This window comes from Nesoenas mayeri (genome assembly GCF_963082525.1).
Source record: "Nesoenas mayeri genome assembly, chromosome: 3".
Classification (NCBI taxonomy): domain Eukaryota; kingdom Metazoa; phylum Chordata; class Aves; order Columbiformes; family Columbidae; genus Nesoenas; species Nesoenas mayeri.
In genome coordinates, this window is record NC_137544.1 from 41,960,775 (window position 1) to 41,972,863 (window position 12,089).

General features: G+C 36.8%; 1 protein-coding gene across 1 annotated transcript in view; it reads right to left on the reverse strand.

Annotated features, from left to right (window-relative positions):
• MMS22L (MMS22 like, DNA repair protein) overlaps window positions 1–12,089 on the reverse strand; it is a gene marked incomplete at both ends in the record, with an annotated part of 93,962 nt that overhangs the window by 48,159 nt on the left and 33,714 nt on the right. Inside the window, 3 exons of the mRNA XM_080341404.1 lie at window positions 5,557–6,066; window positions 8,424–8,650; window positions 9,071–9,190. Of these exons, the coding sequence (XP_080197530.1) occupies window positions 5,557–6,066; window positions 8,424–8,650; window positions 9,071–9,190 (857 nt within the window). The remainder of the gene's footprint in view (window positions 1–5,556; window positions 6,067–8,423; window positions 8,651–9,070; window positions 9,191–12,089) is intronic.

Consider the following 12,089-nt stretch of genomic DNA (forward strand, 5'->3'; position numbering starts at 1 on the left):
GCTCCTCACAAGATATTCCTTCCAGCCCCTTCACCAGCTTTGTTGCCCTCCTAAGGCAGATGCTCTCTACTACATCTTAAACACCAATATGAAATTGATTTTAATCAATTATTCAGCTCTCATAGAATCACAGACTGTTAGGGATTGGAAGGGACCTCGAAAAAATCCCACTGCTGGAGCAGGAACACCTAGATGAGGTTACACAGGAAGGTGTCCAGGCAGGATTTCAATGTCTCCAGAGTAAGAGACTCCACAAACCCCCCGGGCAGCCTGTTGCAGTGTTCTGTCACCCTTACTGAGAAGAAGTTTCTTCTCAAATTTAAGTGGAACCTTTTGTGTTCCAGTTTGAACCCATTACCCCTTGTCCTATCACTGATTGTCACCGAGAAGTGCCTGGCTCCATCCTCGTGACACTCACCCTTTATACATCTGTAAACATTAATGTGGTCACCCCTCAGTCTCTTCCAAACTAGAGAGACCCAGATCCCTCAGCCTTTCCTCATAAGGGAGATGCTCCACTCCCTTAATCATCTCTGTTGCCCTACACTGGACTCTCTCCAGCAGTTCCCTGTCCTTGAACTGAGGGGCCCAGAACTGGACACAATATTCCAGGTATGGTCTCACCAGGGTAGAGTAGAGGGGAAGGACCACCTCTCTTGACCTACTAACCACTCCCCAACTCTCACATGGCCTCCTACTGATTCAAGAAAACAGACAGAGAGAGGTGGAAGTTCATATTCTTGCAAACCTGAACCAATGCTAGACATACACAGGAACTTTCTATAAGCAAAATAATTAGGTACGCAACTCCAAGGCACACTGTATCTCATTCTATTCCTTTGTATAGTAATACTCTCAGAGCAGAGGACATAAAATAAAAACACCATAAATTTTAGCTCATCATCTTTAAAGATCACAATACAAGGGATAAAAATATAAAACATTATTTTAGACCAAAAAAAAAAAATCCTGGGAAAACAAAACAAAACCACACACAACCAGACTAAAAATGCCACATAAAGAGTAAAAAAAAAAATAAAAAATAAAAAAATCAGTTTTAATTATCAGAACCACATCTTAAGGCAACAACAGTGGCTAAGGACGCATCCAGTATTCCCACAGAAGATGGTAAAAGACTATTTCTAAGGATTTAGACAAAGCAGGCTTTTCAAAACGTTGCTATATTGTAAAGCTGTGCTTGCTTCCCATGCTCTAAAGCATTTTGAAACTGGATTTTCTTCACACTCATTCAAACCTCAGTTTCATTAATGGAACAACTGAACTTCAAAAACACCCCGAAAAATACTTTAAACCATAGGTAAAGTTAGCACAGCAAGGCATGCTTGCTCCACAAGTGTAAGAGCTCTGCTGTGAAGTCCAAAATGAAGGACTTGTGTCCTTTTTCCACACATGTAAATGAAGTTGATAGCAACTTTTAATTACTTTCTAATGGTCATTCATTAAGCCTGGGAGATCTCAGTGCCAAACTATGATCTTCTGACTTGTGGTTCAGTGGTTTAGTCACAGAGTTGCACTCTCTGCTTATCAGGACATCACAGCCAGTAGCAATAAATACACTCATGAGATGGGATGGGTAAGAGAAGACTCATGCTCTTCCAAACTCCTCTAGATACATTCTTCAGAAGTTCAACATCTGAAAATGCATTTTACAAATACTAACACTAAAACCCCTGTGGGGGAAGAAAAGAAGGAGGGAGTAGGGAGGACCTTTCTATTCTTCTCCAGAGTTTATCTGCTGATTTACATGGTAAGAGAGAGGGGGAGAGAAGCTGTTGTTGGTCTCTGAAAGCTTCCCACAGGCTGTTTTGATGGCAAGTATAACGCAAAAAAAAATAACAAATAACTGTACATTTCCATAGCAAAGATATACTGGATAATCCATTCCCATCATGATTTCTCTCACAACTTCAAGATAGACACACTCTAACAGACAAAAACAACTGGCTCTGCTGTTATCCATGGCTCAGTTATTAATGTAACTTTTAATTAGAGACAAGTTCAGCTGATTAGTATTCCTGAAGAGCTTATGGAATTTACACACTGAAATTTTCAACAACTTTTCATGCCCTTCAACACTGGCAGAACAAATAGGCATAAATACCCAAGGATTGGGTTTTTTTAAAAAAATTACCATTTATTATGTTATTAGGTTTGTGGTACTTGTTATTTCTCTTATGGGAATCAGTAGCAAGTCTCCCTGAAATGAAGCAAAGATGTCTTGAGTACAGCAGTGGCTTCACACCTGGGCATGTACTTGTATAATCCTGTAACTCAGTGATAATACCCTACAAAACCCAAATGCCAGGATGATGATAATGAAAGAAAGCTTATGTCAGGGCAATACTTGATTACAATAAAAGACATTTTAACATATTTCAAGTGTTTCTTTTAAGAATAACATATTGCAATGATGGAGCCTACTATTTCCAGGCACTTGGCAGATTTATCTGTGTCCATTTTTACAGTGCCTTCTGTCAAGTCCATTACATGCCTGTGTTTTTTTATTAACCTAGGGTTTCTTTTTGTGTTATGAGGCACTCAGATAACAGGTAATGCTAGATATTTGGAACAAATGAAAGCACACATGGGCAAGCATTCTGCATTTACCTTTCATTAAACAAGATGAAGAAAGAAATAAAGATTCTAAAATACTGCTTAAAAACAGAAACAAAAAATGAAGGAAAACTTATGTCTGAGCTGGAAGCTGAATGCTCCAAGTAAACATAGGAAGAAAGTGCTTTTGTGGAGTTTCTTGATTGTTTACTGTTTATTTTACATATGTTTTTAAAAAGGAGGCTGTATTAAAATACAATCTTACACTTCATACTGAATCTCACTATGAAGATCAAATACTTGGCAGTGCCAGCAAGTAGCATCTTGTTTCCAATTATCCACTCACCACATATCAAAAGCTAATATAATGAGTTATCCTGCCAAGTTATAGTTCTATTTAAATCTATGGACACTAAAATTATCATAATGATTAAAAAAAAATGGTTTAAAAAAACTTATTTAGAACAGTCTAAGCATAGGTAACTACAACTATGAAAAGGTACCAGTACTTTTCTAGCAGACAAGAAAAACACAAGAAAAATCTGGAAAGGGTTATTTTAAAACACAGTCGTGTAAAAATGATGAAGGTAGGGGTCTCATTTTAGTTGCCTTTTAAGAATAAAGAAGGAAAACAAGCGCACTTTCAAAACCTTGTATGCCAAGTTTTAGCCCAGAGCAAGTTTTCACTGCCATGTTACAAACCCTTGAAAACAAAGGTTTATAATGGAAATGCTGACAGACCCTTAACCATAGAAGCATGAATAGCTATAATTAAATAAGAGCTTTTGGTTACACCTTACTCTGGAAATGAAAGATTGCCACTGTTAGAGTATCCTCAAATAAAAGCAACTGGGAAATCCGGAATGTGATTCTAGCAATCCAACAGGATACATTAAAAGGGTACTGCTAAAACTATTTGAAATTTTAAGCTTTAAATACTAAGGCATTTAGTTGATGTAACCAAGTCAGTATTTTGGTAATGCTACTTAATCAGCAACAAAGAATGCTCCTGTGAGCCGTCATCTAGGGTTAGCAGAAAGTGTTACATGAAGTTATTATTTCCTAACAGCCTAGAGGAGAGCTGCTTCTCTCTTTAATCAGTGATCCTACTTCCTTCCTACCTGTAAATTCTCTGTCACAGAGTTATAAAATTATTAGAGTGCAGTGTAAATAAAAATTACATTTATGAAAGGCCTACTATCTTACATCTTCCTGGATTTTTTTTTTTTTTTAAAAAAAAAAAAGAACAGTGTTGAGCCATTTCATCCTATGCAAGTTTGCAGACAGACCAGGCCTGATCAGTCTCCTTAAGCCAATAATAGTTTAACATCTGGCTGGTACAGAGACAACCAAATCTTCTGAACCAAGAAAGTGGTTTTAGTGTTGTTTCACTTGTATGCGAACAGAGGACTATTTTCAGGGAGTCTGTCAAAGTGAGAGAGAGAACCCATAATACTTTCCTGTTCCATACAACATAAAGATCTAAGTGTCTTATAAGTGTTAAGGAATTAAGCTTCTCTGTAGACGGGATAAATAGACAGGTAACACTAAACAAATGTATAAATACAGACGATGAAATACAGAACTGTTAAAAACAAGGCTCTGATAATGTCTCTCATACCAACTAGCATTTGAGTTGGTAATTTGAATATTTCGGCAGATCTGTTTTTCCTAAGAAGCAGTACTGATACTGTGCTGTACCTTGTCTGTGATGACCTGAGGTCTGTAATGAACTTCTACGCCCCATCTCTGTATTACAGGAGGGCCACATAACCCCCAGCTCTGGAAAGCTTCAAAATAATGCCAGGTTATGAAACCAGCAAGTTTTTCGCTAGTCTCAAATTTCTCCCTATTTTATCTTTAAAAACAACTCAAGAAATGCTGTGTATTAGCTAATAGAGAATATGTCAAAGTATTTTTGAAGTCTCCAATTTATTCCAGTAAATACATTCAGTTGAACTGAAATAATAAATAATAAATCAACTAAACTTAGTTTTGTGCTTCATCTTTTTTCAAAAGACTGCCTGAAAAACAGCTGTCTTCAGATGTATAAGCTATTGACAGCTGCAGTCAAACTACTAGACAATAACAAAGAACCTAGTTAAAGAGAGATCTTGCATACAGGCCTCACTATTCCTATTATGCTGTCTTCCACAGCTCCTTCCACATATTTCAGTCTTGTACATTTGAAGTAATGGCAGATAAATTGGTGCCTCTTAATATCTTACTAAAAAAAAAAAAAGCAGTTTGGCCTTCAAACTGGAAGACTACTACTCAAAGGCATCAGGAGACAAAAATATGCTTATTGAAGGGCATTGTGGATGCTGAAAGCTGAACTAGTACATCAAAGCAGAACTGCCTGGCAGTGGTAAAATATGATTTTTTTTCTTGCCTATTGAGCCACAGACAAGTATTTAAATCTCCATAACTGATGTATTTGATTGCAACCTTGGTGAAAGAGGAAAAAAGAGTCTGAAAAAGATTCACTGAAAAGAAAAAAAAAAAACAAAAAACCCCCCCACACACAATCCAATCAACAACCAAAAAAATAAAAAAAACCCACCACCAAACAAAAACCCCTCAAACATACAAAACCCCAAACAAACAAAAATAACCCACAACACAAACCCTCCCTAACTGAAGTAATTTAGTACAGATATTAGTTCTGAAACTCCATGTGCCAAAAGAAATATGGTACTGCCTGAAATATTAGTAACAACTGTGTAACTTTCTGCACAGCCACAAATTCATAACAAAATATCAGGGACATCGAACCTAGTGTCCTAAAATAGTACGGAAACATTTCTAACATGCTAAATGCAGTGAGGTGTTGGTGGATTTTTGAAATATCATTCATAATCCTCCAGAGATTTCTCTTTCCTTTTCCTTCATTTCAGTAAGGAATGAATATGAACTACAGTTTAGCACTAAACACAAAACCAGCATGCCAGTCTATATGCACAATTTAGCTAAATAACTTACCGAAGTCTGGCTAGAACAACCTGAAGAAAATTTAGGACCATGCTCAGTTCAGCTCCTCGACAAGCAGGCAGCAGCATCGTAAAGCCATCATTTAGCAACTTTTCCTCAGAAAGACTCAAGTAGCTACTGATCTCAAACGCTTCTTGAACACCATCAATGTAGGTTGAAAGTAGAGTCCAGAGATTTTGTCTTTGTGTGTAGTCATTTTTGGTTACTAAAAACTCCTTTGCCTTCTCACGGAAAGCATTTGAGAGTCTCTCAGCTAGGACACTGATGTCCATGTTCTTCTCAACATAAATCAAAAGGAAAGCAAAATGACCTCTCCAGATGAGAGCTCTCTGAGACATGGTGATGGAGGACGGAGTCAGGAAATCCAAAAGATCCAACACTCGACTCACTATATCTTCTGTCTCTGCAACAATTGCCAGCATGAGGAACAGGTTAAAAAAGTTCTGCAGCCCCACTTCTGTCATCTCCTGCATTCTCCTCCGATGGAACTTGGAATAAATTCTACATCGAAAAAAACAAATAAACAAAAAACCCAGGAAGGTTTTAGAGTATGCAATTTTCTCTGCTTGATAGACTAATATTGTATTTTCATGCTTTTAGTTTACAGTTATCCTCTTCCAATAACCCTTAAATTTCAAATATCCTTTTTTTCCTCCCCTCTTCTATGCTTTTGGCTACTGGAAAAAGCATACTATTGCATTTTCTGCTCCTAATACAAGATATACACTAAGATTTTTCAACCCCAAGAAAAGCCTAACCCTTCCCATTTTTCCAACCTCTAGTACAAAGTTGAGCACAAAGTTATGAGCAGACTCTCTCTACTTTTTCTGTGATGGGTGTCCTCCATTCTATGCCTTCCCATCAATCAAACTTAGCCCATGATGGCTGCTAGGAAATGAAGCAATTTGTTGTTAAGTGTAATCTCTCAGCTACAGCAAACAATTCCTGTACAACTTCTTTCCTAAAACTCCATTATTTCCAGGTGGCACAAAGAAACTTAAAAACAAAAATGAGCAGGGACCCTTTTTCTTTAGTTACCAACTTCTGTTCCTACATTATACACCCTGAGCTGCTGCAATCGAAGGGTCACCTGTGTAACCATCACTGCGGTAAAAGGGGTGGAAGATTTCTGATGGAAAGCTCCTTTTCTCCACAGTCCTTTGCCAAAGTGTGTACCAACCTGTATGGCATACCTACTGTATGGAGTGTGGACTACAGGTTTGGGAAAAAACAGGGAAACTGGGGCATTTGGGAGAGAAACCCCTCTCCAGCAGGAAGATGTTAAACTTAAAGCTCTGTTGCTTACATGACAATGCTAAAGTCATACATGGTGAAAAGCACTGGTATTTTGCAGCTTTGAAGTGTCTAACAAAAAGCAGAAATCTTTTTATATAGATATTTTTTCTGCGTCCTTTGCTCAGATCTGGACTTTTAAATAAAGTTTAAAATGAAGTTACTCCTCCCCACAAGAGAGGAGTAAGATGAAAATGGCTCAGCTTTTTGATTTGTGTGTTTAAAACTTCGGGTATATCCTCCACCTTTAAATTAAAGTACATTCCAGATACAGTAGTTAAATATCCATAAATGTTGTTTTCCTATCCTGTCACATGGAAAAACAGTTGGAAATGGCGCTGAGGTTATCAAATTTATCCACCAAAAATTACAGCAAATCCAATTAATGTTGTTTAGTAGTAAATTACTACTGACAGGCATTTACGTTTGTCATGCATCAATTAATGCTTGGTTAGCTGCTGAAAACAGAGTTCATCCTAAAATCATAGCTGTAGGCTGTTAAATTTTGCTACTTGTGTAATTGATTTATTCAAGGTAGAAATGATGAATACTGGTTGAGCAGACTGACACACTATTTGTTGTGTATTATTACTTCCCCTCTTAAATCAGGGGAAGTAACAAACTACAATAGCACAAAAAGTAAGTATAATTTGTTTTCAGCAAAAACAGAGGAGGCTAATTAAAATTACCAACTAAAACAAGACTGACTTAGCATCCAACAATATACTTGTTTCTATATAGTTGCCATAATTTTTAAACCTGAACTTTACAACTCATTCATGAAGTGTACATCGACATTTTTACATATTACTTGCATACAAAAATATTTTAATACTTAGTAAAATTTTAATTAATTTTATTAATAATTTTTTAAACAAAAACCCAAACCAAAACTAATTCTAAGTCTCCTATACCCAAAGGAAAAAAAATTAGCACATTTAATGATCAGTACAATCTCATTACTATAAGCTTTAAGGATTCAGTAAGTATATAAAACATCAAAATTTTGGTTTAGAGCATATATATTTTATGGTTTTTATATCATGACTGACCATATCTCTTAAATAATGTTTCAAAATTAAATGAAAAATGCAAATCCTCAAAAAAAATACTGTGAGAAATTTTGGAAACCATGAAAAAGAAAATATAAATGAAACTGGAGGCCTAGCAAGAGCCAGTCTGCATGTTCTTTGACAACACATGGCTTACCTGCAGCCCAAACAGAATTTCTGTGCTTTAATTACGTTACCTATCTGGCAATGGGGTTGTACCACTGCACAGGCTGCCAATGTGCTAAAGTCCTGGCCTATGGGATGAAGTAAATCTTCACAGGCTATGGATGCCAAGGTGATTCTTGGACCCAGCTCGTGGACCCTGTCACAGCCTCAGCTGGCAGCAGCAGCTTCAGGGAACAACTGCCTTATTCAAATTATGAATCATCCTCGGTTCCTCACCCCCTTCACTTTCTCACGAGCACAGTGACCCCCCACCTTGCTTTGGCATGTGGCTGGAAAGGCCATGCGGTCTGACTAAATGCTATGAGACAAACTAAATAGCAGTCATACCGTCCTTTAATTTGTTTCCAAGGATGCACGCCACCATTCTCTGCCTCTTCTTTCATCAGCTGTGCCAAAATGCTGAGAAAAATGAAGTAACTGTTGCTGGACTCGTACAGGGTGGGGATCTGCTGTTCACAACAGCAACTTTTTGCCAGCTCGAGCATTGCCAAAGAAGTTTTACTAATATTTGCCAAACCCTTCAGACCAAGCCAAGGAACAGTGAAGCAACTGTTCTAAAAGAGTAAATACAACCAGAAAACATTATAAGTAACAATAAAGGCTAATATTCCAAAGGTAATAAGATGCAGTCCTTCACACAAATAAAAGGAATGTTCCTCAAACTCAAAAAAAAAAAAAAGCATTGTAACTATATGCAAAGTGTTTTTACATGAAATTATAATCAGTAGTTCTGACAAAAAGTAAGAGTAAAAATGTATTATAATTCATTCTATTGTGACATAATGTAATGGGCCATAACATATATTTAAACATGATTTCTTAAATATATCAAATTTAGGGATACCGCCATTGACTACTCAGTTTTACAGAAGTATGGCAGTCAAGCTTGATTAGAAGAGAATCAGAATTAATAGCTTAAAATCAAGGACCATCCACAGGCAATTCTACATTTTTTTATAAATTAATCTACTTACCAGGTTCTTGCTGTAATAATCCCAGAGTATGCTGACAATAGACAGGTTCAAGTCCCAGAAACTACACAAAGTCAAACAGCACTGAAGATGCATTCGTAAGTGTTCCTCTAACACACCACTCTTGATAAAGGAACAAAAAGCTTATTGTAGGAGCTGCTTTCCCCCCCCCCGCCCCCATTTTCAATGCTACACAAGAAAAGCTATAACTCATTAACTTATGTCTACCTGGCTACACATTCATGTGGAAAACATTATTTGCTACACTTTCTCAGAACACTGTAAACAATTACAACAATCATCTACAATAACTTCTAATCATGTCTGCCTTCTCATGAACAATTAATGCAGGGCACGTGGCTTCTATGTGGCTTCTGAAGTGGCGTATTTCTAAAACAACTTAAACTGAAAAGGCATTTTCATTTGTCGCAGAAAATTATATATTCAAGACGTTATGTAAAACAATAGAAAAGCACTAGAAACAGAAAAACAATAGGAAAGAAACTCTTCAAGAGACTGATTAAAAAATGTACAGAGTAATAGTTCAAATATAATAAAAATGCCTATAAATGAATGGTGATCCTCTATTTCTTTTATCAATGACATTTACAATTAAATCAGTAGTCTTCCCCAGAAACAATCTTATACAAAAAAGCGACAGAACTGCAGATGTTTTCAACAGTTCCTGGGTTTTTTAATGAATAAAAGCAAGAGTCTTGATATAAAACAAAAAAACTGCAGATGAACTTATCTATTTCTCTAGAAAGATCTAGTCAGTTACAGAAGATGTATAAAAAAAAGCCAAACCAAAAAACCACACCAAAACACGTACCCTTTAGAAAGAGAATGCTTAGTCTTAAAGCTGTAATTTGTGCATAGGATTATATTTAGAATCTAATTCAACAAACAATGACTGCTTCAGTTAAATTAATTCAACAATAAGCATGGCATTGTGGGCAGCTTCAATTTTAACCATTATTTATCTGTTCAACAAGAACAGGTTTAGAACAGTTTCCAAAAAACAAGATAGTTCCGAAGGCTTTATCTGAAATTTAATATGAAAGAGTTCTCCAGACTTCAAATATCCCTGGGATTCATGGATTCTCTCATTTTTCTTTTGCTTAAAATGGTTTCTTGCATGGCTGGAAATACTATCAGAACTCTTAAGGTACTCAGCTTTTAATTTATTGCAGAAGAGAGGAACACCAGATACTATAAAAATGATACTAATATCTAAACATTTCTTTTATGATCTCCTACTGAAGTAACAAAATTGGTTTTCTAGAAATCTGACAAATGGTTCTGTATCTCTTTTAGAGTAAATTAAAAAAATATAGCAAAGGTATAACCAAACTGAGGCAGAAAAAAACCCACAAAGCGTTTCTTTTCTAAAATGAGAGAAGTCTAAAGAGACAGACTGCTATTAGTTCTTACAAACAAAAAAGCTTTTGATTCTCACTTACAATAAAACTTTGTAAACACAAATTCATCTTACACTGACAATCCATAAATTTAGTCATTTTGATGTTGCCTACTATACAAATACAGCTATTCCTAGTACAACAATTTTCATTTTGTAGTACAAACAGAATTGTAAATCAGCTCTACTTTTGCTATTAGCCCAGTAACAGAAACCTAAATTACAAGACAAATAGGGAATACCTCATGTAACCACTCTCCCCATACATGTCCTTTTTTTGTGATACAGATGGGAGATCTTTCACAAAAGCAATTGTCTTAAACCCTGTCCATTAAAAACTACAAAGAAAAAGAGAGCAGTTTCTGGCTGTGAAAGTCACCAGTCTCTTAGCTATTTGAATCTGAAAGGATATATCCAAGGCAGCAGCATTCTGCACTTGCAGAGTTATCCTTTATTGCTCCAGCATCTTTGCTTCCCGTGTCCATTGGTCACCTAACCTGAACAGCACCTTCACATCTTCTCCTTGCTCAGAAGGAGGCTGACTATGTCCTTAGAAAGCTGGAGTTCCTACCTGGAGACAGGGCACTGCAGCACCCACCCCTCTGCCACCTCCACCTGGACATGGGGCACCTTCCTCAGAAGTCTTTACTACCTCCTGCATCAGGCATGTGCTGGATCAAAGTGGCTCAGGCTCTCTGCTGTTCACGTGAGGGCTGCCTTCTCTGTGCTGGGGATCACTAAACTCACTGGTTTCACTGAAACTACCAAAAAATGCTGCAGATTTAGCATTAGTTAGTCATTTTTGCATCCCAGTACTTAGCTGTCCTAAAGATGTCAAAGCTAACTCCAACTTCTGCTAATTTCTCAAAGGTGACCATTCTTTTCTCGACTTTCATGATGTTCCCCTACTCCCAAAATCCACATCTACAGCAGTACCTATTAAATCATCTTTTCACAACACAGCATTTGAAGCTTACATGAAGAGAAATTAACAGTTACTGGTAGGACAGAGATTATCAATTTACATTGCAAATATCTGATCTGCACCTTTTTCAGATGCTTTTGAACACACATAACTATGAATTTTTGATTTCATCTCCATTTCTCCCCCATTCTCCATCCAAACATGTACAGTCTACAAGATTTTGAAGTTAGGGAGCAACAAGCACAAGTGGATTATGAGGTCAATGGAAATACTATGTACTAAACATAAGTAGTATTTAAGCTCTCATATACTTTAAAATGAGATTTCTAACCAGCAATTCCTTCCCTCTCTTGCAAATGAGTGATTTGGCACTATCATTTAGTCTTATTTTGCACAGCTGTGCACCTCCAGTACAAATAACAGAGGATATATGCTGAAAAGGATGGTTTAGGTAGGACTTACTAACAAACTCAAGCCAAGTGTTGGTGGGCAGTATCATCAGTACTGTCCTGTTGTTCAAAGAGCCCTATTCTTCCTTTTGTCTTTTCCTGCTTCTCCATGTTATTTATTGACTTTTTGATATCTCATTGTGCTTCTCATTCCTACGTTTTCTGGTCTCAAAAACACTCAGCAGACAGTAGAGACACAAAAGGATAAAAAAAGGTAAGAGTGGCCAC